Here is a 26,602-nt window from a genome sequence, read left to right on the forward strand (position 1 = left end):
TCCAGTGTGGGGCTGGGAAACAATCTCTCTGCAAAAGCGGCAAGTGACCTCGACTGCAGAGCCGCCTCTTCAGTCCCATGGACGTTATTCTCAAGAGGTGTGTCGTGCAGTCTGTCATGTGTGCAGGACGGTGGGACGGGCGTGTCTAAGACCAAGCTCCGTGGCTGGCCAGCTGGGCTCTGCCGGGATCCAGAGTCAGCCTTGTGTGGGTGTGAAACCCCTTTACAAGTATTTCTTCACATAGTGCCTCCAAACTCAGGTTTTGAAAAACATAAACTTAATGGTATAATCCCATCTAAGAATTAAAAATAGTTCCCTACTGCTCTTAGCTCTCTTGCCAGTGTTATAGTTGTTGCAAATATTCATAGTTTAAAACATAATTTGCGCCGGGCGGTGGTGGCGCACGCCTTTAATCCCAGCACTCGGGAGGCAGAGCCAGGTGGATCTCTGTGAGTTCGAGGCCAGCCTGGACTACCAAGTGAGTCCCAGGAAAGGCGCAAAGCTACACAGAGAAACCCTGTCTCGAAAAACCAAAAAAAAAAAAAAAAACATAATTTGCTCAGAAATGAGGTCTCAGGTTGTGAGGTAAAGGTGCTTTCTGCCGAGCCTGATGACCTGAGTTTGTTCCCCAGGAGCCCCATGGTGGAAGGAGAGAACCAATTCCTACAAGTCGTTCTCTGCCCTCTACATGTGTGCTGTGGCATGTGTGCAAGTATGCACACGTGGGCATGCACACACACATGAACACACGCGTGTGCGCACACACACACACATGCACACACATGCACACTGTGATTAAAGACAGAAACAGAGACAGAGTCCCCTTGCTGTGGTGGGCGGAGCCCTCACGTGCCGGCTCTTTTGTGCTCTCTGTAGTGAGGCCAGGCTCTTTCCTCATTGTGAGCCATGCTGTCCCATAAGCTTCTGTGACAGTCTAGACTTACTTTCTGTCTCGTGGCAGTGTCTCACAGGGTGCCTGCTCTCTGCTCCCTCCTTTCCTGGGCCCTGGGGGTGAGGCCCAGATATGGGGTTAGATGCAGGTCTCCGGTTTTTACAGGAGCTTTTGTGGCTGTGATGTGACATCTCCTTTGCAGCCTTGGCCTCCTCTCTTGATGGCACTGTGGCCACTGTCTGTGCCTACTGTCTGTGCCCACTGGACATGGGCTCTCTCAATGGCGCTATGGCCACAGACTGTGCCCACTGCATGTGGGTGAGTGTTTCTCTGGAGAAGACACAAGAGTCACAGTCTACTTTGGATACCTCTACGTGACAAGCAGATGCTCCCATGATCTGTGCATCTCTCCAGCTGTGTGATACGGTTCACTTGGGAAAGGCAGGATGAACAGTGACAGGGTGTTTTGGTGTCCTCCAGTGTGCAGTGGCTTACAGCTCCTGGTTTCATTGTACACTAATGGGTTTAAACCACACAGGCCGGAAACAGACCTGATGCATTTTCCCATCTTAGTTCAGTGTCACAGCTCATGAGACCACGCTGGGGTCTGAACTGCTGCTGCCACTTGGGGTGAACAGTGATGAGGAAACTGCACTCAAATTCCAGCCCCGCGAAGCAACTTCACAACATCGATGCCAGAACTCAGAGACAGGCAGATGTGGCTCGGGTTTGGGAGGGTGAAAAGCCGTGGGGGCGTCCTGTGCAGGGAAATGGCTCTCGTTTGAGAGGCGCTCGTGCATGCAGCCTGAGTGGGGAGGCACAGGCAGGGGAGTTCCACACACCTCTCAGGCAGAGACACATCCGTGAGGATGGTTGGAAGTACAGCCTGAAACGTTCTCATAGACTCGTAGGGAACGAGAACGAAGCACAGTGAAGGCCTGTGTGAAGATGCTGCGGCTTCTATTAGAGTTGTGTGCTAACCTAAACATTATTACATCAAAGGGTATGCTGTTCTCTGACACTAATGCCACCAGGTCAGAAATCTGCCACTCCTTCTCCTTCCCCAAACTCTGGACCAATTAGAAAGACTAAAACACACTTCTAGTGATGAGTCAGTGAAGAATCACAGCAGAAGTGGCTAATGATTTTAAACAGAACAACAGATAATGCCACATGTGAAAACGTAACACGACTGAAGTGAACTGTGCTTTCAGGCTGAGGTGCAGGCTGATGTCAGGCTGAGGTGCAGGCTGATGTCAGGCTGAGGTGCAGGCTGATGGTCAGGCCGAGGTGCAGGCTGATGTCAGGCTGATGGTCAGGCTGATGTCAGGCTGATGCCTGTGCTGGGAAAGAAGAGAGTGTCCTTCAGGAGGCCTCTCTAATTGTTCAGCTCAGGAAGCATGGGGACGGACAGGACAAAGCCTGGGATAAGCAAAAGGAACGGAACAGGAGGGTGAACATAAATGCCTTGGGAACAGAGTGGGAGGCTCTGCTGGGTGGTTGCCCTGGGGATCGCAGGCACCAGAGGACAAGCTCCCTGTTTCTTTCCAAGGTCAGAATTAATGGTGCTAGACGGTACAGATCAAAACATCTCTTTCCTTTATGTTCATTTCTGACAAAGCAGTTACGGGAACATGCAGTCCGGGAGCCAGCTGTGCCTCTGGCTTCCGCCTCTGTGGTACTTGGACTGCCATGGTGGTAGGGCCACCTGGAACAGCAGCCGGGCAACCTGTGGTAAAGTGCAGCCTTTCTGCTTGCCTGAGCCATCCTGGACTCCAGCCTCTGCTCCTCCTTCAGCAGGCCTGGATTGAGACGAGGAGGACAGTCCTGTCTCTCTCCCTGCCCCCTGCTGCATGGGCTGCCCCTTCCTGAGGAGCAAGAGTGGAAAAGCCAAGGAAGTCACTCCACATGGAGGCTCAAGGCGGGGGAGGAGTCGCTGGTGATGCTTCCTGGGCATGGTGGTCCCCTCAGCTCTTCAGCCCTAACTCTAAGTTTACCACCAGCCCAGAGTGTGATGTTTCAAGCCCCATGAGGAGGTAACTGGCACCAAGATTGCCGTATCCAGCAAAGGTGCCTTTTAGAGTTGACAGAGGGAAAAAGATAGGACACAATGAAGACCCTTCACAGACCAAAGCAACCCGTGGCTACGAAGCCAGCTAAGAAAGAGTCCATCACTCCTCACAGAGTAAACCATCAAGGTCCTGGAAGAAATAACTAACCAGAGAAACAGCCAGCAGATCATGGGAATAACAGCCCTCTTTCAATAATACTTAGTATATTAAATCTCTGATTAAAAGATGCAGATAACATGTTTGGATTACAAAGCAGCATCTATTTGTTGTCTCCAAACACCACACCTCACTGGCAAAGGCACCCACAGACTGACCGTCAGAGGGTGGACATCAGTCCATGAAGGGGACAGAAGCCCCAGAGTAGCCACTGTGGCCAGTCTTATATCCGATGAAGCAGGCATCAACCACAGTTAGAAGAGATGAAGCTTCTGCTCACAAACCAAGAAGGCACAACGGTTGTAAATATGTGTGCACCAAACCCTGGGGCCTGGGTTTCACAAGCACAAACATGAATGGAGGTCAAAAGACAGACAGGTCCTGAAAGGTAACAGTGGGCAACTCCACAAGTCCAGGTTCAACAGACCGGCCATCCAGACTCAAAATTAATAAACTCCAGAGTTAAACTGAACCACAGACATTTACAGACCAGACGCACAGTCTTCTCAGCAGCCATGGAACTTTGTATAATACCCGTCTCAGTTTAGGTCATGAACCAGCACTAATGTAAAATGGCCGACGCAGAGGAAGGGAAACTCAGTCGACTGTGGTTGGATGTGGTTATTTTGGGGCACTTGGTCCTGCCCTCCTGGGCTGTGTGTCTGGGGCAGTACACACTCCTCTATCACTGAGGCTTCATTGTGTATTTTGGTGTCTGGTAGTGCCGTGTTCTAGTTTGTCCTTTTTGCCCAAGATGGCATTTGTTATTTACATGTTTTTGTGCTTGCATATAATTCACACATACAATTATGTTCTCATGTATCAGCTTAAAAATAATTAACTTAATTGAAACAAATCCTGCATCGATGGGCATTTGAAAAACCATACACAATGTTGCAGAAAGCTTTAATCATAATGAGAAAGTTGGAAAAGCCCACATGTTCTTCAAGAGATAAAGCATTAAGATGTGGTACGTGAGACTCACAGAATACATGGGGACGAAGTACAGACACAGCCTTACCTCTTGGGGCTGTGGCTCTTTCTTGTTTCCTAGTTAATTAAAGTCAGGATTATCTTCATTCTTTTCTTTGTCTCCTCTCTGTCCCCCCCCCCTTTTTTTTAATGTGTATGTGCACCAAGTGTATGTAGTGCCAGAAGAGGGCGTTGGGTACCCTGGAACCAGAGTCATAGGCAGTATGAGCCACCATGTGGTTGCTGGGAACCAAACCTGGGTCCTCCACAAGAGCAGCCAGTGCTCCTAACTTCTGAGCCATCTCTCCAAGCCCCCCTTTTTGATATTTTGATCATTAATTTCCCAGTTTTCTCAGCTCACTTCATTTTTCTTAGATCTTCTGGTTTTGTAGATATGTGGTATGCAGGGCTATGAATTTTTCTTTGATGATTGTGTCTCGTTCACTCTGATAAATTGTGTTTTCATTGTTTGCCTAGACACCTCCTCCTTTCAAAAGGATCTCATGTAGCCCAGGCTAGCCTTGAACTCACTGTGTAGCCCAGGGTGGCTTGAACTCCTGATCCTCATCCTCCTCCTCCCCAGTGCTGGGATGACAGGCATGTGCCACCAAGTCAGGTTTTCTAGAAAACCTTGTTGTGTGCCCTTTGACAGAGTCACTTAGGGTTAGGTTTTGAATTTGTTTTGATTAAATTTTTATTAATGATTTCTAGTTTATGGCGTATTCAGAGATTGGAGTTGTTTTATTTCTACTTCATGGGCTGTGCTTAGGTTTTCTTTGCGGCTTAACGTAGCCATGTTTTCCTGATGTTCTGAATGTATTCACATTCTGTGTCTGGGGTGCGGTGTTTGGTGTTTCCCTGCAGTTGCCTGAGGGGTAGGTAGACCTGGGGTACTGGGTCCTCCCTTCCTTGTGGGCTGCTAGGTCTGCCCTTGAATAGAGAGGTATGTGTCATGGTCATGATTCCTGCAGTCCCCCCACCCCCGCCCCCTGTGTGCCCCTGCATTTCTGCCTTGGTGCCTAGGAATTCACAGCTGCAGCAGCTCATTCTGAGCTTCGGATGTCATCTAGATGGAAAGAGTCTCACTCCATGGGGCTGTGAACACCTGTCCAGGGCAGGAGGCATTTGTGAATCGTGAAGGGATGGCTGGGTTGAATCAGGAAACCCACCAGAATCAGAAGTGTCCACCAAGGCATGGGCCTGTGTGTGGGGCTGAGTGAGGAGGCCACAAGGGAACAGCCAGAAAGGGCAAGGAGTAGGAAGGGCGAGGGCTGCGAACTTGGGGAGGACAGTACCCCTGCCTGTGGACCCTCTTTCAGTGTGGCTGGTGGCGTCACAGCTTCCGAGCCCCCAGGGATGACACAGGACTCTCAAAGGTTCTTCTGTAGCAGTTCTAGACATGGCTGCCAAAGAGCTGTTGGTCTCGGCTGGTCAGGAGCGCGTGAAGAGGTGGCCGGCTTGTTATGAATGGTCAACAGCTACCACAATAACCAGCCCCAGGCCCGCTGCTCTGGCTCTGTGCTCAGTGGCAAATCCTCCACCTTAGTGCCACACAGGCATAGATCCTGTGTGTCCTGTTTCTTCATGTTCCGTGTGCAGGGCCTGGCATCTGGTGAATGGTGATGGAGCAGGGGAGCCAGTCAGGTGGTGTTGGTAGGAGCTGGCTGGGGACGGGAGGGTCCCGCCTGGGACATGCTGGACTCAGGGTGTCCCAAGAAGACAGGTGGGCATGTGCCCAGGAGACGCTGAGGTAGCACGTGTTGGGCATGTGGCTCACATGTCTCTGGGGCAGTCATTCCGTAGAGGTCTTGCTGAGGGCTGGCACTGCCCTGCGGCCTTGGTCTGACACTGTGTGGTAAGCCCAGGCTCTGGTGCTCACAGGGCTGCTGCAGAGCCTGTGTGTCTCTGAGAGGCACGGGAATCTGGCCAGGTTCTTGTCTGTGAATGGTCCTGAGCTGAGGACTCAGGGCTGGCCACAGGGCCGGGCTAGGGTGGGTGGTGACTTTGTCTGCCCTCCTCTGAGGTGCTGCGGTGGGGCATACCTGTCTTCTGTGTGAGTTTTCACTTGACTCCTCTTAGGTCTTTGTCCTGGTTCCTCTCTTTCCTCAGCCAGGCCTCAGCACACGAGCCTGGGGTCCACCCCAGACCACCCGTCTTCCATTCCCTGCTCCTCAGGGCTGGAGCCCAGCACCACAGACTGTGTTGTCTCACACCACACACACTTCTTCACTAAAAGGGTCGTCTGTCACGGCATCAGACAGGATGTTGCTCTCTGTGCCCCGTGCAGCTGAGACATGAGGCAGGGTGTCTCGGAGGGGAGGATGACCTGTGAGGAGCTGCACACACCCCCTCCTCTCTGGAGGTGAGGGCTCTGCTCATCGTGCTTTTGTAGATATCGATGGCGCTATCGATAGGAGGGAAAGCGCGGCTTTGAGTGTCTCTCGGTGTTGCTGCTCCCATGCACTTTAACTAACGATGATCCCACCGTCAGTTTTGTCGATTCAGAATTAATGATCGCATCTCTTCGGGAAGATGAAGGCAGAGGCCTCAGTCTAGCTACCATGTTAGTCAGCCTGATTGGTGGGTGCAGCCTCAGAGAGGTACCTGGGTGTTCTTGGGGCTGATGTCCTACCCTGAGGTAGCCCAGCAGGGGCAGGTTCAAGATATCTGTGTGTGTGTGTGTGTGTGTGTGTGTGTGTGTGTACATGTGACCCAGCCTTGACAGTACATGTGTATTGGGCTCTTCTTAAGTTCTGTGTATAGAATAATAAACTCCCTGGTGAGCCTCGTGGGGCGTCGTCCCCATCCATCATCAGGACTCGGTGGAATCCATAAGTCTTTTTTTGGGAGCTTATTGTGCACACTGGAAAGGAGTACAGTCTCTTGAACAGACTCTTCGCTTTGTTAATTTGGATATTTTATGATGTCTTTGATTAATGTGTTTATTAACTGTCATTGTGACGGAAGCAGAAATTAGTAATCATGACCAGAGCAGAAATATTTCCAGCACGTAAGGATGATAAATGCTCCAATTACTCATAGGCTCCCTTGGGCTTTCTCTGTTCAGGCTCTCCCGGCTTCCAGCTGAGGTACATGGTGGATCCCGGGTTCCTGAAGCCAGGCGAGCAGCGCTGGTTCACCCACTACCTGGCTGCTCAGACGCTGCATGTCGACATCTGGGATGGAGACTCTCTGCTCCTCATTGGGTCTGCTGGCGTCCAGATGAAGGTAGCGGTCCACCGAAGGATGGGCAGGGCACTGCAGTGCTGTGGGACAAGGCGCCATATAGCCTGTCCCCAACGGTAGGGTCACAGCCCAGCACCGGGTTGTGCCAACTTTTTGTCCGCTAATGATGAGCAGTGCAGTGTTCTCTGCCCTCTGAGAGACAGCCTTCTCCATGGGGGCTGAATACTACAGCCATGTGTGTCTTGGTGAGCTTTTCTCCCACACTGACCTTCCAGGTAATGCCACCTTCTGACTCTTCCAAAACGATGGTGTAGGTTGTCTAAGTGCAGGTAATAAGTCGCCTGTCCTCTATGGTGCTCTTAGCGGGCCCCTCAGAGGGGGGAAATGACTGAGGTGTGTGGAGTTACCTGGTTCCTATCGGCAGTAATGCATTTCTTTTTCCCTTCCTATTCTGAGAATCGAACCCAGGGCCTTATACATGCCAGGCAAGCACTCTGCCGCTGAGCTACACCCAAGCCTCTGAATTGCTTGCTCTGATTTTAGTTAGAATCCTTCAGTTGTGTCTCCCACCCTCTCCCTGTGCAGACACTGAGATCCATCACTCTTCCCTGGGCTTTCTCCACACCTTCTTTCTCTCTGTGGTGAAGTGGACCCCAGAGGATCAGCTTAAGATCGCCATGAACATTCCCGGGCTGGCCTCAGCCCTGTGGCATCATGACAGATGCTGATCCCTCCTCGATCCCTGCCACATTGTCCATCAGGCTCCCTGCCTACCTTGTTCTCAGGTGATTGCTGGGCAGTGAGACCCGTGGATTCCAGTTGTCACCTCCTGTCTCTGTGTGCCGGACCCCCAAATGGCATCCCTCCTCTCTGAGGCTGTGTCAGCCCCTCCCTCTTCCTTTTCTCCCTCTCTTAACTTGTCCTGCCTCCACTAACCACCTTGTTACTCAGCATTCCGGGCCTTGGTGTCCTTTGTGAGGACAATGCTCCTTGGGTAGGGATGGTTTGTGGATGCTGGAGGCAGGGTAGCAGCAGAGAGGAGCTGGGAAGGAGTTGTAAGGGGCCTCACAAGGCAGCCATTGAGGCACGGTGGGGGCTCAGCCTCGTCCCAGATGCAGCTTCCTTACTTGGTCTGTCTCCTTGGAAATTCCTCAGCGTGTGTGTGTGTGTGTGTGTGTGTGTGTGTGTGTGTGTGTGTGTGTGCGCACATGCCTGCAGGTACCCATAGAGGCCAGAAGAGGGCAATCAGTGCCCTGAAGCCACAGTTCCAGGCAGCTCTGCTGTGAGCTGCTTGTGGGTGCTGGGAACTGAACTCGTGGAAGAGAGAAATGCTCTTGACTGCTGAGCTGCCTCTCAGGCCTCTCGACTTCAGTTTTAAAGTTAAAAGGCAGAGAAGAATGCAGGTTGGGTTAAAGGGCTCGTGTGCAGCTGGAGCTAACGACCTCCGTGCTTCTCTCAAGGAGGCCCTTGGCCACCTTAGTGTGGCCTCCTGTTAACCCGTTTCCAGTGGAGACAAGTCCACAGTCACGGATAACCACCACCGCTGGGATTCTGCACAGTCCCTGCCCTAACGCCCATGCTCTCTGCCTCTGTGTGCCCTGATGTCACATCCGAAGCAATGGAGTGGGGGCTTCAGATGACAGAGCAGCTGGGGCCCTCGAGGCCAGCTCCTCCTGGTGGGCTCGACAGCCACACCCTTCCCTCCAGAGGTGCCGCCATCTTGGCAACCAGCCTTCCACTGTGATAGGCACCCGACACCGTGTTCACCTCTCCTTGCTTCCTGCAAATGCTAGATGTTTTTCTGTATTTCCGGGTCATTCTCCAGAGGCCTTGTCCTATTTCCCAATACCAGGGGCTCTTGAGCCATGAATGGCTGTGCATTGTGGTGTGCCATTGTCACTGGGCTGGCAGCCTTCAAAGTGTGGAGGACCCAGTGTGGCGTCCTCACTCCCAGAGAAGGTGCTCTCATTTCTGTAGGAGAGACTCAAGGGTTACTGAAGCTTGGACTGTAGCCTGGTTCCACACACCTGTCCGGTAGGAGGAAGCTCCAGGGCACGTAGCTGATGAGGTCCAGGCTGGCTGGGAGCCTGAGTCCATCCCCAGTGCCCCAGCCTTGCATGGGCGCAGGCAGAAGCCTGAAGATGGTACCTGGAGAGAGGGGTTCGAGAGAGCCCCCCGACGCTGTCCTGGGGCAGGCCTTTGTGCCACTCACTGTGCCCACCTGCCCCACTGGCACATAGGGCTTCGTGCTGCCTCAGCCCAGGTCCAGAGGTCCCCATATCCCGTGACCCCATCTGGCCCCTCCTTGAGCTACACTGAAGCCTGTGGTCCTGTCCTCGTGGGCTCTGCGGTGTGCACCTTGGCCTGGCTCCCCTCCTGCTCACCTTTGCTGTCACATCCCTGTTGCCTGTATCTCTTCCCTTTGGAGGCTGGCTCCTACCAGGCAGCTGCCAGGTCCCCGGTGCACCACAGTGCCACCCAGTGTTTATTCAGAGGGCAGACTGGGCTGTGTTAAAGCTGATGTTTCTACGAAGTTGGCTCCTGTGTGGCTGGTGACTAGCGCTCTGTAGCTGACGCCCTTCACGGACCTGCCTTCCTCCTCCTCCAGGGTCCTCTGCTGACCATTGCGGTGGCAGTGGCTGGACCCAGCTGTTCACCACTGTCTCTCTTCCCTCTGCAGCACCTCCTCCGCCAAGGGCGGCCAGCTGTTCAGGTCTCACATGAACTGGAGGTCATGGCCACTGAGTATGAACAGGAAACGATGGTGGTGAGCGGTGATGTGGCTGGCTTTGGCAGTATCAAGCCCATTGGTGTCCACACAGTGGTGAAGGGCCGCCTGCACCTGACCTTAGCCAACGTGGGTAAGATTGCCAGCAGCTCCACCTAGTTCTCCTGGTCCTGTGTCATTTCTCCAGCGCCTGTTTCCCCAGCTAGAGCAGGAGGGGTAGCCTCACCTCAGGCATCCCACACTTGGTAGGAAACCAAGACTTGGGTGAGCATGGCTTCCAGCCTGACCTTGGCCACTGCACCTGTGTTGGTGGCAGGCATTCACTGCCTGGGTTCTGGTGGGAGCTTGGAATCACCTGTCTTCTCAGGCTTGTCCATGGGTCATCCTGTGACCACCCTCCAACAGAGTGACGAGGTGCTGGAGGGTCTGACTTAGAGTCCCAGCCCCAGAACTGCCCATCAGAGAGAGGCGAGAGCAATCCTGAGTTTTCTGTGTAGCTCAGGAACCGCGGGAGGAGGAAAGCTTTTCTTCTGAGCACGGTGACATCGTTTCAAGGTGCCTCAGCAGAGGGACTGACGGCAGCCTGCTCTTGTTATTGCTTCTGCCTGACCAATGAGGGTTGGAGCTGGCTCTGCGTGGTCCTGCCTGGACCCTCCACAGGCTTTCACTGAGAATGGAGAGGCTGAGGGGTCAATAGACAGAGACATCTAGGTGCATAAGGTCAGGCACCTGTCCTGGGGAGCTGAGCCAGTAGAGAACCTTCAGAGACGGCAGCGTCCTCACTACTTGTCCTTTGGGGGTACCCCAAAGGGTGGGTGATTTTCCTGCTAAAATCGAAAGTGCAGGACTGGTTGTGGGAGGCCTTTGCGAGGCTGAGACCAAGATCTCTGCCATCTTATTAGGGATTTTTCCATTCCTCAAAGCCCAGCCTGGTTTTAAGTCCAAGAGCCCCACGGGCCACATCCAGCCTGTGCTGAAGCACGGGTTTGCGGAGTGGCGGTGGCAGAGATGTGAGCACACAGCTCATTAAGTCTGGTTGGAGGTTTCTGCCTGCTTGTTTACAAATGTAAATCCAAGGCAGCTTGGAAAATAGACAATATAGAAACAGCAAAACTCAATTAGGTTCTGGAGAAATAAACGAGGCTCCTGTGAGAAGCAGGCTTTACTCAGGAGCCCAAGCGACTCGGGGAGCCGCAGGACGTGCCCAGCTCCAACCCCGGCGGCTCTTTTCATATTTAATTCACCGGCCCACAGATGTGCAGTGACTCCAGGTTGGAAAATCTTATCTCAGAAGAAAGATGGGCTCCGTTATATGTTATCTTAAACTGTCATTTTCATACTTTGCCTGCAAGAGGGAGATAAGCCCGTGGGGGAGTGCCCGAGATGGCCAGCGCCAGGGACACTGGCGTGTGCGCCAGTGAAGGACGAGTGGGCCACCTGTCCGCCCCCCGCCACCAGTTTTTGTTAGGTAGCGGAAATGTTGTGGCCTTCATTTCTTTATACAACCATCTGGTGTAGCAGTCATGTTTCAGCAAATTGGGTGCTGGCCGTGGAGGCCTCTAGGGTGACAGACACAAAGCTCACACCTCGGCCTGGTGGCCGCACCCAGCAGCTTCATTCACAGTGGGATGGCTGCGTGGGACGGTATATAGGTGCCGGCGACCACCAGCTCTCCGCTGCTGGCTCGCTGGCTCGCTCCATGGTTTCTCCGCCCCGACCCTTGGATGTTCTTTGCTGATTTTTTTTTCATGCTGTCTTTTGTCCTTCACGGATTGAATGGCCCACACTGCTTTCTTCTCCTCCAGTTATGCTGGTGAAGTAGGTGGGTGGCCAAGGGTCACCTGGGAGCCCTCTTGCAGAAGCCCTCCAGGGAGGCGGGCAGCAAGGCTGATGTCCTTGGGACCTATGATGGCAAGGCTTAGGTTTTAGAGAGCATCCATGGTGATGAACTTGTGTCCTGGTGTGGGACTGACACCTAGTGGTGGCCCATTCTGCTTCCCCCGTGGACTCACGTTGGGAGCCCTGTGTCCTTAGAGGGTATTTCTACCCCTGCTGCAGATGAGTTGGTATCTCCAGCATAACCTCCTGTCCCCTAAAGGGGAAGAAAGTCTGTGCCAAATTAGGATGGCAGATTGTACCCGATGGCAACACCGTTGCCCTGTGCTGTTTCTGAAGACACACGTGGAGGTGAGTTCACCTCACACGGTTTATTTCCGTCATTGACAAGCGGACCCCGTGAGCATGGATGTTGCAAGGGGAAATAGCACCAGGGCCAGCAGAATGCCTTGTCCCGGGGTGACTGTGTGTCCAGCTCAACTCACTGCTGAGGCTGCTGTCACCACCCACCCTCTGTGATCCTGAGGGTGAAGAAATGTGGTCACCTGCCCTTGCCACGCAGACTGATCTTGACCTTGATGTGTCTTCCCCAGTCTTTGTCTTTCGGAGCAGCGTATGTCTGCAGTGTACGTCATAGGCCAGGGCTCACTTTGGTGGGGAGTGGATAGATCCAAGGCCTGATGGAGGGACCCACTGGCCACTAGGGGATGGGAGTCAAGAAAGCTAGGGAAATTCCTGAACTTCCTCCCCATGTGGGACAAACCCCAGCCAACTCAGTGTGCCAGCCTCAGTGTTCCCACCGCAGGGTGACAGGCTTGTTCCGTCTTGGAGTGATTCCCTGGGATGTGACTGAGAGCTTGCCAAGACCCTGTAGTCCACAAGCTGCCACCCTCTCTGCCTTGCGTTCGTGTGGGAAGGAGCCCGGGTCAGCTCTGCGTGTGTGGGTGGGAAACAGGCCCCGGGTCAGCTCTGTGTGTGTGTATGTGGGAAACAAGCCCCGGGTCAGCTCTGCATGTGTGGCAGCAGCAAGATCTGTGAAGCCGAGACTGCGTGTCTGTGGGGATGTGGCAAGGACGTCTGAGCAAGTGACAGCTGAGGCTGTTGTATTATCATGGGCCTCGGAACCAATGCCAGAGCTGGGGTGGGGGCAGGATGAGGGTCAGCCATTGACTTCCCGCTGGGAAGAGATTAGGGGGACAAGTCAGCCCCGCCCTCTGGCCCCCAGGAGTGTGGCAGCTAGCATGGACACAGAAGCTAGCACTGGACACAGAAACTAACCATGAGAGTAGATATCTCAGCTGTGAGCAGGTGGCTTGGCCTGGCATTTGTCTGTCCTGTTGGCTTTGGAAGGTGCTGAGTGGGGATTCCATATCTGCCCCTGCAGCAATGAGAGAAGGATGGGGATCCAGTGCTCCCTAGAGCTTTGGTTGTGAGGAACTAACTGTTCTGGCCTGCAGGAGAGGCAGCCAGGCAGCAGGCAGCCGAGGGATGACAAAGACGGTTTAAAAACGACTGGAGCCTTCTGGTGGAAGAGGCTTTGCATACTCGGGGCTCTAAGGAGCATTCTCCAGGTGGTCGCCTCTCCACTTGACTGCTCTCTGAACCCGCTGACTCCACCCAGCCTTCCTCTGCTACACAGTCTTTGTCCTAGCCAGTCTTTGTGGAGGGAAGGTCTCAGGGCCCTGACACAGCCGGGGTCCCCAGCTGCAGAATCTGAAATCCAGGCTGCTGTCCCTGGGCCACCTATTCTCAGCTGCTTATAGACCAGCTGGACCCCACGGAGGATGGAAGGCCAGGCCACCTCAGCCCACATCCGTGAGGATGCGTCTGTCAGGCAGCCGAGATCAAAAGAGCACCTCTGTTGCCAGAGACCTGGGTCAGGCAGAAGCCATGGCTCGCCTGGAGCGCTGTGGGTGTGCAAATGAGCCCAATGCTGAGATGTCCTTGTAAAACAGAAGCCTGTGAACAGGAGGGTGAAGAGCAGGTACATCTAGACTGAGGAAGAGGTCACTGTGAACAGGAAGGCAGGACGGGCAGGGGGACATCAGAGAGGCGGGCAGCCTGGGCAGGGGTTCCTGCTGCTGCCAGTCTGGGGGGGGGGGCAGCGGGGACACTGTGCCAGCATGTGCTCCGCCCTGCCCTGCTGAGGTTGGGAGAATGCACTGCACAGGTGTGCTTTGGCAGTTGGGTGGTTCCGTCTGGAATGTGATTCCCCAGCTAGGCTCTGCCTCACCCGGGTGGTTGACCCCTGTGGAGTTGTGGGTCTGTGCTCTGGAAAAGCATGCCTGTGGGCAGACGCTGCCGCCTCGGGGCTGTAACCACCTGCAGCCTCTCAAAGTGCTGCTCTGGATCTGCTGGCAGGCGTCGTCGCCCAGCCTTCTCCGAGGCCCCTGTTGCTCTGCAGAGGCCTCATCATGAAATCCCATCTGCCTTCCCCTGCACGTGGAGAGGACTTTCCTAGAGCCTCCACTCTCCCAGGCCCGGGTTAGAGTTGGAGACAGTATGCATGAACTGTGTGATCAAATGGAGACCTCCTCTGTATGGTGGGGGAGGGGTCCAAGCCTGGAGAGGACAGTGCAAAGACAGCCTGTCTCCTGCCCACAATCCCTCTTGCGGGATGCATTCAGACCGCAGCAGCCGGCACCTGGGCATACTAGTGAGTCTGAGAGTGGAGATGAAGAAGCATCTGCAGGCCCGGGCTCCACACGGGAGAGCTGGTATGGTCTACCAGTCCCTGCTTGGGGCCCTATCTTATGAGAGTGCTTTTCATTTAGGTCACATGTGTGAGCCAAGAGCAAGAGGTTCCTGTTCGCTGCCACCATCCAGGTCTCGGGTCATCTCAAATGACGGAGCCAGCTTCTTCTCTGGGGGAAGCCTCCTCATACCAGGAGGCCCCAGACGTGAGTTGAGACTGTGGCCACATCTGGGTGGCAGGTGGGGTATATGTGGTTCACTGAGGCAGAAGCCTCTGTGTGTGTGTGATGGGGATGTATGCGGTGTGTATTCACATTCCTGTCCATTGATTGCCCTAGTGTCTGGATTCAAGGTTGGTTGGTTATGCCCAGCTGGGGTACCTGATAATGGCCCCAGGAACTTACAGGGTTGTTGAACCTTGAAGCTCCTCTAGGTCTGGTCCTGCATCCAATCATGATGTCTTATAGGGAGATGGTAATTCTGCTAATTACCTAAATCTGAGCTGCTCACACAGGGAAGAGATGAGAAGTGTGTGTGCATGTGTGCGTGTGTGTGCGAGCATGTGTGTTGGCCAGAGGTCAGCCTTGAGTGGCTGTAGCTTTCCCCCTTATTTTCTGAGGCAGGGTCTCTCACTGAGAATGGAGCTCACCACTTGGCTAGACTGTCTGGCCAGTGAGTAGTGAGCACCTGGGATCCTCTTGCCCCCACCTCCCTGTGCTGGGGTTGCAGGTAAATGCTGCCACACCTGACTTTGTACATGTGTGCCGAGGGCCTTGTGCACAGGAAACATCTCCACCAAGCCACCTCCCGCCCTGACACTGAGTTTTAAAAGCAGATTAGAAACTCCTCCCTGGTTCCTTGGCTGTTTATGAAGCTAGGGAATGAGAGACTTGAGTCTGGACTGGAAAGTCCTAGGTTTGAGGAAAATCACTTCCACGGGGTGTCTGGAGTCTTTCTGTTCCCTTAAACACGAGGGCCCGAGGGCTTGAATGTGAGCCTGTCGTTGGAAGGAGAGGAGGCTGTGCCCTCTAAGGAGCTCTTTGCTCAGATGTTAGAGATGGTGACTCCGGAGCTTTCTTACGTGGGTGGTCCCAGCTCTGTCCACCTTGGGCTGCAGCTGTGTCTTGAGAAGAGGATGTCCGAGCCATGGCTTGGAGCTTGGTGAATCCTCTACATTCCACGTCACAGGACCTTGGGAATCTTGCCCATCTAATTCCTGACTCTATAGGCAGAACTATACATTCTCCCTCAGAAAGAGGCCGAGGGCTCAGCAGTGCTCAGAGGGACCCACGGTCCACGTATGTCCTGTCGCTCTAGGCCAGACCCTCGTTTTAATATTCAGTGAACTAAGGCAAGGGAGGTCACATAATCGTGATGATGATTAGGGTGAGGGGTAAGGTTGGGCCTGAGTTCCCTACTTGGGGTCACGGTGCTTCATTCCCAGTTAGCCCCTCTGAGCAGCCCAGGAAGCTGGCGTGAGTGACGGCGCATTGAGAGAAAGAGCCCTGGAGTCCCGGGCCCTGCAGTCTGTGATGGGTGGGCGGAGGGTTCCCTGCAAGGGTCTGTGATCCCTGGGGTGCGGCTCTGGATTAGAAGTTCCCTGAGACCTTGAGAAGTTCTAGGCTCTTCTTGTGTTTAGGGAAGTGTGCTCCCACATGACTCCCCCAGAACCCCATTTCTGGTTGCTTTGGAGTCAGGGGAGGCAACTGTTGGGGTAAACGTGCTGTCCCTTGAACTCATCTCGAATCCTGGCTGTGTGGCTGCCCCCAACCTGCTGTTTCTCCTGGGCCATGATCACAGGCTGCTCAGACCAGATTCCAGGCTGGGTTTCCCATGCACGCCTGAGCTCTGACACACAAAGTGTTCCTTCAGGCTGTCACTTAAGATGTCGAAGCCAGCCTGTGACACTGAAAAAGCCGTGAGATGAATTTAAAATAGAGTGGTGGTGAGGAGCCTGGAAACAGGGAGTGGTGGTGAGTGGAGGGACAGCCGGGCTTCGTCCTACAGAGCACCGTAGCGGGTTACTGTGTGAGGACAGGTGGAGCCAGGCCCTGGGAAGCTCTGTAAGCGGGGGAGGACCCAGGCCTCAAGGTGGGATCCCCCTTTGACCTGCCCTACCTGGATTCTTACTGTCAGCCTGTGATGTGGCCTTGTCACCAAGCACGGTTCCACCAGCACCACTAACCCCAGCTCTGTACGGGAAGGGGGCATAGGTGGTGTTTACCCTGCTGTCTGTGGCCAGCTCATCCTGAGTCCAGGATCTGAGCTCCCCCACATCAGAGTGCCCGCTCCAAAAGGCAGATGAGAGCAGTGCTGGGACCAGGCGACCTCTGTGAACCCCACTTCTGATAGGAACTTGGGGATCGTGCCGTGTGCACACAGGTGGGGCTGGGGAGTCAATCGGAGGTACCTCAGAAGCAGGCCTCTGCAGCAGTGACCACCCCATCTTCTACCCGAGGCTACCTGAGTTCAGGAGACGGTGTTACCACACAACTATAAACCCGAGTATCTGGCTTTCCTCCTAGAAAATCATCTACTGGAGTGAGCTAAGGACTGGGGCCAGAGTTCCTTAGGTTTGAGGGACTGTGGAAGGGGAGCTGCTGTGAGGGACCAGGCCCAAATATGCATCTTTATCAGTCGAGTGACTCGGAGAGGATCCACCCTGGAAGCTCCCTAGGGACCAGCCGCTGGCTTTGCTGGTACTCCTCTGCACATCCATCCCTGACCCTTCCTCTGGCCCTTTCCACAGGAAAACGTGTGGTGCAGGCGCAGAAGCTGGCTGACGTGGACAGCGAGCTGGCCGCCATGCTGCTGACCCACACTCGGGCCGGCCAGGGGCCCCAGGCTGCGGGCCAGGAGGCAGATGCTGTGCACAGGCGCAAGCTGGAAAGGATGCGTCTGGTGCGCCTGCAGGAGTCCGGAGGGGATTCTGGCAGCCGCAGGATCAGTTTGCTGGTGAGAGGCTGCCCGTGGCTTGTTCCCGGAGTTGGGTCCCCTCACCTTCCTCCTACACCCTGTTTGCAGGCGAGGAGAGAAGTGGACATTTTGGCCACCAGGGGATATTTTCAGGTTGGAAATCTTTTACTGAAAGGTTTCTCCCACTCGGGGACCAGAGCTTCGGTATCCTTACTTCAAATGAGTTCATGTCCAAAGGCCTTTTAGGCAGCCCCCCTCCCCCACCTGCGGTCTCAGCCTCCTTAGCATTGGATCTGAGGGGCTCAGTGCAGCTGCAGGCTGGGACCCCTGGCACGCGAGGGTGCGGGGGAGGAGGCAGTTAGGCCTCACAGACTGGTTGTCAGGTGTGGACCCAGACTGAGGCTGCTGGATGCTGGGCTACCACACGGGGCTTACATCTCCTCTGTGGACTGTCGTCCCAGGCAGGCGTCGGCACCATGCAGGTACCTGTTGGGTGGGTCCTGTGGCCGTGAGGTTCTTTCTTGTTTGACATCACTGTGCCTAATTCCCTAGGCTATGCCTGGTACCTTTCCTTGGTGGTTAAAGGGGTCTCTTAGGAGGATTTGGGACGGAGGCAAGCCGGGATGTGGTCCTCTGTTCTATTCTGACAAGCACTGAGATCCCTGGAGTGTGGGGGACAGGTAGCACTTCCAGACCACATGGCTAAAGAAGGAGAAATTGGTTTCCAAAATAAATCTGATGCCTCGGGATGGGGGCTGGCAAAGCAAGGACTCAGAGGTGTCAGATGTGGCCCCTGGTGTTTGTAGGCACAGCAGAGTGTCCGTGCACAGCACTCTCGGGACCTGCAGGTCATTGATGCCTACCGGGAGCGCACCAAGACAGAGAGCATCACCAGTGTACTGAGCCAGGCCATCACCACCCACCACACACTGTACGCCACGCTGGGCACGGCTGAGTTCTTCGAGTTTGCTCTTAAAAACCCGCATAACACTCAGCACACGGTGGCCATCGAGATTGATAGCCCGGAGCTCAGGTAAGAGCTGCCACCCAGCTAGCTCTGAGTGTGTGTGTGTGTGTGTGTGTGTGTGTGTGTGTGTGTGTGTGTGTGTGTGTGTGAAGCTCCTGGGCCGATTCACCTCTGGCATGGAAGCCAGCCTGCCTGTCCCCTGTTCCCTCATCTGAGGTTCTCGGGGTGGTAGGTGTATTTTCTTTACACACCATGGTCCCCACCTGCCCCTCTAGCATCATCCTGGACTGCCAGGAGTGGCGGCACTTCAAGGAGGCCGCTGGCCTGCACACGCCCCTGGAGGAGGACATGTTCCACCTGCGTGGCAGCCTGGCCCCCCAGCTCTACCTGCGACCCCGGGAGACTGCCCACATCCCCTTCAAGTACCAGAGCTTCTCCGTGGGCCCACTGGCTCCACCACAGGTGTGAAGTCAGGGAAGTGCTGTCCATCGAGGTGGCAAAGCGGAACAGCATTTCTCTGTATTTGCAAATGTCCCTACTCAGCCGGCGTCTGCACCAGGGGACCCCTGACTGGTGCCTGCCCCACCTGTCACTCGGTGTGTGCTCCTCTTTGGTGCTATGTGCAGCAGCCTGGATCCTTCTCTCTTTCTCCTGGGAGGGCATACCTGCACCATCCCTGTGTGTGCTCCTGCACAGAACCAGCAGAGTGCTGGGAAGGCACATGCCAGTTGTGTGAGTGTGAAGGGGAGGGACCCACTGAAGCTCTGGCCTCTTTAGAAGTTAGTTCTGCAGTCACTTACGAGGGGATTGAGGAGTCCCAGTTCCTCAGATGTCCAGCTGGCTCTGTGGACAGGCCACAGGGCAGTGACTGAGTTGGGTGGGTGAGGCTGGAAGTCAGCATCATGCTGTGAGAGCCTGCCTGAGAACAGGATGGTGACACCTGGAGCTCACGGCCCTGGCTGGTCCAGGTTCTGATTGTCACCTGACTCGCCCTGACTCACTTGTGCTGCTCCGTGTCTCACAGACCCCTGCTGAGATGAGCTCAGAGAAGGACCCAGAGTCTGGACCCCTTTGGAAGCACAGTACCATGCCTACTAAACACGCCAAGGTAGGGGGACTCGGGATGTCTTAGAGCAAGTCAAGTGTCAGAGCACGCCAAACCAAGCATGTGGCGTCTGCTGTGAGACCTTGACCCCTCCTCCTCTCTTCCTGGGTAGGCTCCTAGACTGAAATAAGATGTGGCAGAGACAAGGAGGCCACAGCTGTGCCTAGACACTGGCACAGCCCGTGATAGGGTCCGGCGTGGGTGGATCACCTGGCAGCTCTATGCAGCCTTGGCTCTGTGCACAGGAAGCTGGTTGTCCTAATGGCTGCCGGCTACTGCCCCCTAAATACAGCTGTCATAGCACATGGCCACTTGGCAGCATTCTAAAGGTGTGTGTGTGTGTGGTATGTATGCGAGTGTGTGAGTGTATGCACTTGTGATAGGTAGGTAGATAGATAAAGGTGTAGATAGACAGACAGACAGACAGATAAACAGATGGAAAGATGGGGAATGTTCTTCCTAGAAATAAGTCTTTAGACATGTTCTCTCAGCAGCCTACTGAGAGGGTGGTCTTTGGAAGACCTGAGATTTTACCCTCTTTTGTAGGAAAATGCCTGTTGTGGTACTTTGGTCTCCCTCCTCCTCCCACAGGTCTCACTTAGTGTAGTCTGGACAGAGGGTGGCCCGAAGGCCGCCATGTTCCAGAGTCTCACTGTGTGCAACCTTTGCACTGTACCCACCAGGCCACAATTCCCGTGAGAACTGTGTCTGGTCTGTAAGCAGAGCCTTGGCTTCACCTGCGTGGAAGGAATGCATGCATTGTTTTGTGCTGCAGATGGTGACTGAATGGGTGTGTGTGTGTGTGTGTGTGTGTCTGAGTGTGTGTGTGTGTGGTGACACACTGTCACCAGTCGACTGGCTGGGGTCCTTTTACTTAGGCAAGAAGACCGTCTTCAGGTTCCCATCTCTGCGGTTTCCCCACTTTGCTGTTTGTTGGGGGTCATCAGCAGCGGCAGCAGCAGCAGTGGCAGCAGCAGCAGCAGCACCCTCTGCAGCCACAGCTCTCACCAGGTCTCTGGTAGCTGGACACTTAGCTCAGTGTTAGTTCTGTGTAAGCCGTGGAAGCCAGGGCTCCTCAGCCCTGACAGCAGCCATTGTCACAGTCCTGGGCCTGGCATAGCCAAGACTTGGCCCTTGGAGACTGGACGGCTTCTGGAACTCTCCCAGGACCAGGACTGGAGAGTGTCTCCTCTGGCTCTGTCCGGCCTTCTTCGGCCTCAGTTCTCACCCCTTGCCCTGAGCCCACCATGCCTTGTCCTGTCCCTGCGGTGACCACTCCGAACTGCTCAGCTGTCTCTTGTTGCTATGGCTACTGTTACAGTTGTCACTGCTCAGGAAGCAGCTGCTGCTCCCTGTCACTCTGCTGCTGTGGTGGGATGCCTGTCCCGGGGCTGTCTCCTTTGCGGCTACCAAGGCAGCCAGTAGCTCCGCCGCTTAGGCAGCTTGGCCCGCCAGACACTCGGCTTCGCTTCTTCAGCTGCAGGTAGCTGGCTGGTCTGCCACTCTGCGGAAAGTGGGCAAGAAGAGAAGCCTTTCAGAGGGCCTTCTGTTGCAGGACGGGGTGTCTAGACCCCAGCTGGTGTTAGGTTAGTTTTAAAATTGAAGAATGTTCACAGGAATCCAGATTCAAACTAATATAAGGTATATTTTCAGGAAGATCTCACTCCCCACCTGCCTTCAGCTCATTTCTTCCCAGTATGCCGTGTGTGTTGTGTACGTTTGTCTCTGTGCAGGTGTGCACTGTGAGTGCCTGTGTGACCAGAGCTTCTGCCATTGCACCTCCTGTCCATTAGTTCTTCTGGATAGGCAGGCCAGTGTTTTTGTAACTGTTTCGACAGAGGAGCATTTCTAGTTCTGGTCTCCTTGGTGTAGGCATCTCCTCCTTTCCTCCACCGGGGTCGTAGGGCCTGTGCTGTGCTCTGTCCCTAAACACAGCACCCGGTGCCACCATGGGGCCTGGTGAGGTTAAGGGTGAGACCCCTCTGCAGTGATGCTCAGACGTCCCAGCCTGTGGAGGTGGAATCCAGACCGGAGTAGTTCTTGGTGCTGCTGGGTGGCTAGTTGGTCCGCTGGGTTTTAGGAGTGTGCCTTGCATAAGCTCAGGGATCGGCATGTCTGTGAGTGCACCCCAGATCCAGTCCATGGATCCCCTCACTTGTGCACCCACGGATGCATTTCAGTGTCTGTCTTTCCCATCTCACTTTGGGGATGATGGTGAGCTCCTCATGCTGTCCAGAGGGGTCCACGAAGCTGCCACATGTCCATCTCTGCAGGTTCTTTTCCGGGTGGAGAGTGGCCGGCCCATTGCAGTGCTCTGCCTGACTGTGGAGCCCCAGCCCCATGTGGTGGACCAGGTCTTCCGCTTCTACCACCCAGAACTCACCTTCCTGAAGAAGGCCATCCGCCTGCCTCCCTGGCACACACTTCCAGGCAGGTCCCCCAGGTCCCTGTGGCTGCCATTGTGCAGGCTCGGCTAACGGGAAGAGGTACCTCCAAAGTTCTGACCTGCCTTTATGGTGTGAAATAGAAGCTTCCAGCTTTCTCTGGGGTGACAAGGTACATATTTGGTGGCTGGTTCCACAAAGAGTTCATGGCTCCCATGACCCAGACCTATCCCCATCAGGCATGAGGGTGTGTGCGGCTGGTGGCGTCCTGATGGTGCCTCAGTATTGGTGGTTCTTCGATTATGTGTGGCCACTCCCTCTGATTGACAGCCTGATGAGACTGAGGAATGCGCTGGGTCAGGGCAGCAGCATCTGCACCCACAGTCATGCATTGTGTGTGTGTGTGTGTACTCTGGGCTAAGTGCAGGGTTATCCCTTTCTCCATTCCCAGGTGCTCCTGTGGGGATGCCCGGTGAGGACCCCCCAGTCCATGTGCGATGCAGTGACCCAAATGTCATCTGTGAGGCTCAGAACGTGGTAGGCTATTCGTGTCAGCCCCACTTGAGCAGATCCTTTGGGGAACTCCCTCCCATCCCCACTGCATCCTCACAGCCTCCCTTTGGTCTCAAGATGAGGGTTCCTTCTGCAGGGCTGTGTGTGGGGGGGGTGGCTATCCTGACATCATGAGGAAGGCTTCGTGAAGGAGCTTTCAGGTTTTCTGCTAGCAGATCTGTTCCTTGATTATCTGAGTTTAAATTTGAAGAAAAGGCATGAAGCAGAATGAGCTGAGCATGGTAATTGAGGCACTTACTGATTGCCATTACGCCGAGGGTAGGGCGCTAATTGTATTATGACTGGTTGGGAAGCTGGATAGAGTCGGTGGGATGTAATTATTGGAATCCATATAAGATCAGGAAGCTGTGATTTTCCTGAGCAGCGAGCAAAGCAGTGAGTCCCAACGCATAGAGAAGACGAAGGCATCACATGAGGGAGGGGCTGTGCTCACCTGCCTTGCCTCACCCAGCTGCAAGCACCTGGCCGGGTGCAGCCCAGCAGAGGACATGGGTGGCTGTGAACCAGGGTGCCCCGTGCTATGTTTGGCAGGGTCCCGGCGAGCCACGAGATGTGTTTCTTAAGGTGGCCAGCGGTCCAAGCCCGGAGATCAAAGACTTCTTTGTCATCATCTATGCGTAAGCACAGACACAGATGGGGGAGGGGCAGAGTGAAGTCAAGGGACCTGACTCTCCCTCGGCATCATGGGTACTGGTGCTTTGCTCTGTGAGGAGAGCTTGGAGACCAACCAGGCCTTGGTGATGGCATGCCCTCTCCCAGAGTAGCACAGTAGCCCAGGAGATGGACATGACACGTGTCCTCCAAGGAAGGGACGGTGCAGCTGTCTGGCCCAGAGCCAGCCCCAGATGACTCTCCCCAGCCTCCCCTCTGGATTTGCACTGAACCCTGAAGTCGGCTGGAGCTCAGCCCCTGTATGGGTGGCTGTCTTCATCTTCTGCACCTGGAGACTGGTCCAGCCACGCCTTGGCTTTTTATCCAGCTAAACTGTTCCAGTTGGAGCCCCCTGGGAGCCCTTTAAAACTGGAGCAGCCTAGGATGCGTTCCGTGTGGCTTCCGACAGTGGGACTGTGGGAGTTAGCTATATTTGGGGGTGAGGGGCTGTGCAGCACCCGTACCGTATGAATGGGTCTCAGTGGTTCCTTGTAGCAGCCTGTGAACGCGTATCGCCCACTGTCCCATTTTATAATAATGCCATAGAATCTCAGAGCTGAAGACTTGATGTCAGGCCCTGAGCTCAGGCTTGTGGCCTCCAGCCATGATCCCCACTGTCCTAAGGCTTGGCCATGATTCAGTTTTCCAGACTGCAGACTTGTGCAGAGCTCACATTTTCGTCACCTGACATGCATTTCTCAAGCGTCCCCAAACTCAGCAGTGCCCTGGGACAGACAAAATCTGCATTGCCCCAGCTTGAGGGATTCCAGGTTAAGGCAGGGGTGGCCAGCCCCAGCCTGCACACAGGGTTCCCATCCAGTGTGGCTTCCTGTGGCCGCTCTCCCTGTGGCCGCTTGGCTCCCAGCCGTCCTGGAGCCCTCCCCGTGAGCTTTCTTCTCATGAGGCTGCCCCGCTAAGATGTGTCCATGACCCCTGTCATCTGCAGGGATCGCTGGCTGGCGGAGCCTGTGCAGACATGGCAGGTCTGTCTCCACTCCCTGAAGCGTGTGGACGTCTCCTGCGTCGCAGGACAGCTGACCCGTCTGTCCCTTGTCCTACGGGGGACACAGACTGTTAGGAAAGTGAGAGCCTTTACTTCCCACCCTCAGGAGCTGAAGGTAGGGCCCTTCTTGGAGTTGGGGGTCTCTTCGCTTCTCTGAGCCCATTCCTGCCCAGCCTGCAGAGGCACAGGGTGGCCGGTGGCAGCTTTGACATCCCCTCCCCACTGAGCTACCTTTTATGAAAACTGCCTTTTGCTGGATGTGGTGTTGAGAATGAGGGACCAGTACATGCCCCAGAGGCTTTTGGGGTTATTAAACTTGACTCTCAGGAGCTGCGTCACCGCCAGAGGGCTGCGCCCTGACCGCTCCCTTGTCCTTGAAGACAGACCCTGCAGGTGTCTTCATGTTACCGCCTCATGGGGTGCAGGATCTTCACGTGGGTGTGAGGCCGAGGAGGGCTGGCAGCCGCTTTGTCCATCTCAACCTGGTGGACATGGACTACCACCAGCTGGTGGCGTCATGGCTCGTATGCCTCTCCTGCCGCCAGCCTCTCATTTCCAAGGTCTGTATGAACAATGGGGCCAGACCGGGGGGGGGGGCGCAGGGGGGGGGGAGGGCAGAGGCACCATAGGGTCTCTGTGCTGTCTCGTGGGGGATGGTGTTACCTGGCCCAGGGACCCAGCTATCCAGATCCAGGCTCTGTATGAGATGGGGCAAGCCCCTCTGGGATGGCTCCGGATGCTGCTGGCCTGTCGTGATGGATAGCCCAGGATCTGTGGCTAGGTGGAGCACCTCTGCTCAGGAGTACTCAGGTTGGGCCAGCGGCCTTGTGTCTCTTGTTCCATTCCCTCCCCAGGCCTTTGAGATCACCATGGCAGCCGGAGAAGGGAAGGGTGCCAGCAAGCGGATCACCTACACCAACCCGTATCCTTCTCAGAGGACCTACCGCCTGCACACTGACCGCCCTGACCTGCTGCAGTTCAAGGAGAACTCCTTCCAGGTCTGCCTCGAGGGCTGGCGGGTGCAAGGGGCCATAGTGCTGAGCTCAGGAGCAGATCTGCTTCCAGCTGGCAGGCTCTAGAAAGCTGGGGACACTTACACCTTCTGGGGAAGGTCTTCAGGTGGCAGGTGAACATCACGGCCCTTGTGCCCTCCCCTGTCACCGCAGCAGGTGGATTTCCTCCGAGGAGAAGTAGTTGAACTGTGAGGGTGGAAGCGGAGGATGGGAGTGTGGGGCCTATTGAGAGGGCTGTCTGTTAGTGGGTTGAGGGATCCCTCATTCCTTTGCCCGCCATCAGAGTGGTGCCTAGGAAGGGGACCACCCTGCTCTCCACACAGTCCTGAGCTGGCACCAAGCAGTAGCAGCAGCAGCAGCAGCAGCAGCCGCCACCGCCTTAGGCCTATGTGGGCTAGCCTGGCCCTCACAGCCTCTGTCAGGTTGTGAGGTGCTGGGTCTCCAGCCAGCCTGGATGTGCCGTAGGTGGAGAGGGTTTCACCCACGTGCCGGCCTGCCTCACAGGTCTAGAAGCTGCTACAGAAGGGTGGGAGCCCAGGCGAATGCTGAAGTTCCTGTGTCCTTGCAGGTGGCGGGAGGAGAGACCTACACCATCGGCCTGAGGTTTGGGCCGAGTGGTAGTACCGGGCAGGAGGAGATCCTGATTTACATCAATGACCACGAGGACAAGAACGAAGAGGCATTCTGTGTGAAGGTGCTCTACCAGTGAGGGACCGCTGTGTGGCCAGTGCCCACTCCGAGTGCCCCTCCTTGCAGACCCTCTAGCCTTGCCGTCTCAGTGACTCAGGACGGGCCTGCACGGCCCGTGGAGCTGGCTGACTGGAGAGAGGTGGTGTTCCTGGTCATGGCACAACACCTCAGTTAAGCTGGGACTAATCCTGTGAGGGAATGTGGCCTCCAGGTGGCCACAGCCGTGACCCCACTCTGCCCACGGCACACACAAGGCTATGTGACTCCTCACGCCTCTCAGGCCGTCACCGTCTAGAACAAATTGTGTTGTACCAGTCATCCCCAATGATAAAATTATGTTTTTCTTACCAGATTTAGTATGAACATAATATATTTTAATTTGCTATGTATTTTATACTGGAATTCTTTTGTATCCATTTTTTTTTTAAGTTATTGAATGAAGCATTTCACTTCTACAGAGTCTCTTCTGGTGTTTTCTGGGGTTCCTCCGGCTGGGGTGTTAGAGTGGGGGCCTGCTGCCCTCCGGCTGTGAGACTGCTCCTGAGGCTGGAGCTGTGGCGCTCTCTGCCCGTCTTGCAGGGAGAGAAGGAAACAGCACTGAGCGGTGGTGATGAGCAGTTCTGTCCCAGGCCACTGTCGCCAAGGCTCCTGGTGCCCTTACGCCCGTGGGTGCACGTTTCTCCTTCCCAGGGAGTTGTGTTTCCTGGCCAACAGCCCCCGTGTCCACTCAGGCGTGTAAGCTGCCTTCAAAGAGGCTCCTAGAG

The 26,602-nt window shown here is 55.0% G+C and overlaps 1 protein-coding gene across 3 annotated transcripts in view; it reads left to right on the forward strand.

Moving 5' to 3' along the window:
• The window catches only part of Nphp4 (nephrocystin 4), a 92,780-nt gene extending 66,548 nt beyond the window's left edge, over positions 1 to 26,232 (forward strand). For all 3 annotated transcript variants that reach the window (XM_076565767.1, XM_076565766.1, XM_076565768.1), the window contains 14 exons: positions 7,160 to 7,320; positions 9,959 to 10,139; positions 14,617 to 14,742; positions 17,286 to 17,491; positions 18,259 to 18,485; positions 18,695 to 18,881; positions 19,444 to 19,527; positions 21,798 to 21,954; positions 22,360 to 22,445; positions 23,013 to 23,098; positions 24,079 to 24,250; positions 24,516 to 24,695; positions 24,990 to 25,133; positions 25,717 to 26,232. In XM_076565767.1, the coding sequence (XP_076421882.1) occupies positions 7,160 to 7,320; positions 9,959 to 10,139; positions 14,617 to 14,742; positions 17,286 to 17,491; positions 18,259 to 18,485; positions 18,695 to 18,881; positions 19,444 to 19,527; positions 21,798 to 21,954; positions 22,360 to 22,445; positions 23,013 to 23,098; positions 24,079 to 24,250; positions 24,516 to 24,695; positions 24,990 to 25,133; positions 25,717 to 25,857 (2,138 nt within the window). In that variant the 3' untranslated portion in view covers positions 25,858 to 26,232. The remainder of the gene's footprint in view (positions 1 to 7,159; positions 7,321 to 9,958; positions 10,140 to 14,616; positions 14,743 to 17,285; positions 17,492 to 18,258; positions 18,486 to 18,694; positions 18,882 to 19,443; positions 19,528 to 21,797; positions 21,955 to 22,359; positions 22,446 to 23,012; positions 23,099 to 24,078; positions 24,251 to 24,515; positions 24,696 to 24,989; positions 25,134 to 25,716) is intronic.
• Positions 26,233 to 26,602: the final 370 nt, after the last annotated feature.

This window comes from Peromyscus maniculatus, chromosome 2 (genome assembly GCF_049852395.1).
Source record: "Peromyscus maniculatus bairdii isolate BWxNUB_F1_BW_parent chromosome 2, HU_Pman_BW_mat_3.1, whole genome shotgun sequence".
Classification (NCBI taxonomy): domain Eukaryota; kingdom Metazoa; phylum Chordata; class Mammalia; order Rodentia; family Cricetidae; genus Peromyscus; species Peromyscus maniculatus.